General features: G+C 41.5%; 1 protein-coding gene across 1 annotated transcript; it reads right to left on the bottom strand.

Moving 5' to 3' along the window:
* Positions 1-1,863: 1,863 nt before the first annotated feature.
* LOC123232177 (olfactory receptor 1I1) lies at positions 1,864-2,838 on the bottom strand. The gene has a single exon (XM_044658550.1). The coding sequence runs from the start codon at positions 2,797-2,799 to the stop codon at positions 1,864-1,866; it is 936 nt and encodes a 311-aa protein (XP_044514485.1). The 5' UTR covers positions 2,800-2,838.
* Between the last annotated feature and the right edge of the window lie 306 nt (positions 2,839-3,144).

The raw sequence follows: 3,144 nt of genomic DNA, 5'->3' as shown, positions 1-3,144 counted from the left end.
ACCTAAGTCATCAGGAACTTTACTAATAACATAATAAATAGTAATAGCTTATGTTGTATCACAGAGTAATTTATATACATTATTTAATTGAATATTTGCATTGAACAAATACATCGATTTTATTTTATTCATTTAAATATATTATTCTAAAAGGGGTCTCTAAGCTTCACCATGCTGCCAAAATGGTCCATGACAGAAGGTTAAGAACCCCTGCCCTGAAGTGAGATTTATTTTGGAGTGTCTCAAGGATCTTTCTTTGGTCTTGTGCTGTTTAACATTTTTGCCAGTGATTTGGATAAGAACACAGATAGCATACTCTAATGACACAAAGCTGAGGGGTCAGTAGCATGTTGGGGGACAGTGTCAGTAGTTCAGAAGCTTTCTAGGCTAAAATGATAGACAGACTCTAAGCTGATGAAATGTCATAGGGATACCTTGATTAAAAGAAATTTCAGAAGCATAACTTCAGAGAGTGGGGAAAGTGTGCCTGGAACAGCAGTCCCACATGGAAATCATCTGGGGTTTTAGTGGACTACAAGGTCAATGAGCCAAGAATGTGATATGGCTGCCCACAAAAGGGAACTTAACTTATCTTAGGTCTTAACAGGGGCGTGGTATCTAGAACAAGAGACAGGACAGCCCCATTAAATAGACTATCTCCTGTACAATTGTGTCTTGTTTTAATGATCTATTTATTTTCTGAAAGTCATTGGCAAATGAGACATATCCCAAGGAGGACAACCAGAATGGTGAGAGAACTGAAGACTGGGCCATAGAAGGATTGTTTGTAAGCACTCTAGGGATGTTTAGTTTGGAGAAGACTTGAGGGTGGAGTTGGGGACATAGATAGATGGGATAGCTCTCTCCAAATATTTGAAGAGGAGTTAGACTTGTTCTTCTTAGCTCCGGGATGGGGAGTGTGTGGAGGGGGAGGTAGATATAGAAACAATGGAAGGAAATTGCAAAGAGTTAGACTTTTTCTTTGATATAAGAAACAACTTCCTAATAATTAGGGTCGTATAAAAGTGGAATGAGTGGCCTCGGAGACTATGAGCTCTTCATCATTGGAGTTCTTTAGGTTGAAGAAGGTTTGTTGAGGATTTTTAAAAAATTGACTCAGAGCTATTATTCATTGGTTTATGGAATTCCTAGTGAAGAAATGCCTTCTACCAATGCATATCAACAATGACTCTGCAACTTCATGGCTCAACAAGTTGTTATTGAAATATGAGGCAATATTGCATGGTGGATTGAGTGCAAGGCCTGGAGTTAGGAAGACCAGAGTTAAAATCTTGTTTCTGATACTTATTATGTACATAAGGATGTACAGATCACTTAATCCTTAGATAATTTAGGTAATTCCCAAGGGCTTATCTACTAAGGCATAGCTAGATTTCAGTTCCCATACCTTGAACTCCCCTAGGCTGATGATATCACAGGTGCTTCTTGTATTTGTGGATAGCTTGGATGAGATGGCATTTAAAGTTTCATTTAACTGTGAGACTTTACAGTATTGATTCCAATAATCCCTCTTCTAGCTGGGCTCCTTCGACACTCAAAGCCCAGCTATTGTTCCTTACTAAATCTTTCTTCTCTTGACTAAACATCCTTAGTCCTTTCGTTTCATCTTCCATGGCCTCTAATTCTCCCCCATTCCAGTTGTCCTTCCTTAGGTGCTCTTCAACATTCCAATTTCACTCTTAAAATGTGGTGACCCTACTGTGGTCCTCAGGGTATAGTTAAAGTAGAATACCTGAAGACCTTGGGTGGTGGCAATGCAAGTGTCCAGTGAAAAGCAGGAAAGGGCCAGTCTTGAGTTCCCCAGGTGCTTGTCTCATATCCCCCCTAAGCCTGTGGCTCCATTTACTGTGAGGGTTTTCTGCTTATGAGTTTCCTTAAAGCACCCTTCATATCCCTATTTCTCAGGCTGTAGATAAAGGGATTCAGCATGGGTATGACTACTGCACACATCACAGCAGCTGCCTTGTCTTTTTGTGGAGAGGTGGGACCTGAGGGCTGCAGATACACAGCAAAAATGGTTCCATAAAAGAGTAAGACCACAGTGAGGTGAGAGCCACAGGTGGAGAAGGCTTTCCGTTTCCCCTCGGCAGAGGGAACCCGAAGGACAGCACAGAAAATGCAGATATAGGAGAGAAGAATGCATACCAGGGGACTTATGCCCATGAAGACGCCAAAGACTAAAATCACCAGCTCGTTGATGTGGGTGTCAGAGCAGGAGAGCTTCAGCAGGGGCATGAGGTCACAGAAGAAATGGGGGATTTTGTTGTTTGCACAAAAGGTCAACTTGGCCATTAGGGAGGTGTGTACCACTGACTGGAGATTGGTGATACCCCAGGGTCCTCCCACAAGCAGGACACAGAGCCGAGGACTCATGATGGTTGCATAGCGTAGTGGGTGACAGATGGCTACAAAACGGTCATAGGCCATCACAGCAAGGAGAAAACTATCCATGGTTCCAAACAAATGAAAAGAATACATTTGAATGAGGCAGCCAGCATAGGGGATGGCCTTGTTGTGTGTCAGGATGTTTATCAACATCTTAGGCATTGTGGTAGATACCTGACAGAGATCCACGAAGGACAGGTTGGAGAGGAAGAAGTACATAGGGGTATGGAGGTGGGAGTCAGAATAGATGGCCAGAATGATGAGCAAGTTCCCAATCATGGTGACCATGTACATGGTCAAGAAGATCCCAAAGAGGAGCAGCTGTTGCTCTGGTTTCTCTGAAAGTCCCAGAAGGAGGAATTCTGATACACTTGTATGGTTATCTTGTCCCATGTAGCTGTTGTGTCTGCCAAGAAGACTACACAAAATGGAAATCCAGGTCCCCCTAAGGAATCAGCAATTTTGCTGATAATAAAATGGAAAAAAAATCACTTGTTTTTATGTTGCAAAGCACTATATATACACTATTCTATTGAACATGGTCAATTCAACACTCATTTATTAAGAACCTTCTATTTATCCCCAGAGTCATCCTTCCACAAAGATAAATATGACAATAGACCATGTCCTCAGTGTGTGGGCCAATCTAATAGATGAGAAATAAATATTATGCAAAGTAGCATGAATATCTAGCAAGAAGGGTTTTCCATCTGTCTTCTCAGCATTAATTAGTATTCA

Source organism: Gracilinanus agilis, chromosome 1, assembly GCF_016433145.1.
Source record: "Gracilinanus agilis isolate LMUSP501 chromosome 1, AgileGrace, whole genome shotgun sequence".
NCBI lineage: Eukaryota > Metazoa > Chordata > Mammalia > Didelphimorphia > Didelphidae > Gracilinanus > Gracilinanus agilis.
This window is presented reverse-complemented; position numbering and strand designations above follow the sequence as displayed.

Excerpts from the sequence above, each read along its gene's own strand:
- LOC123232177 (XM_044658550.1), bottom strand. The coding sequence starts at position 2,799 with ATGGGACAAGATAACCATACAAGTGTATCAGAATTCCTCCTTCTGGGA.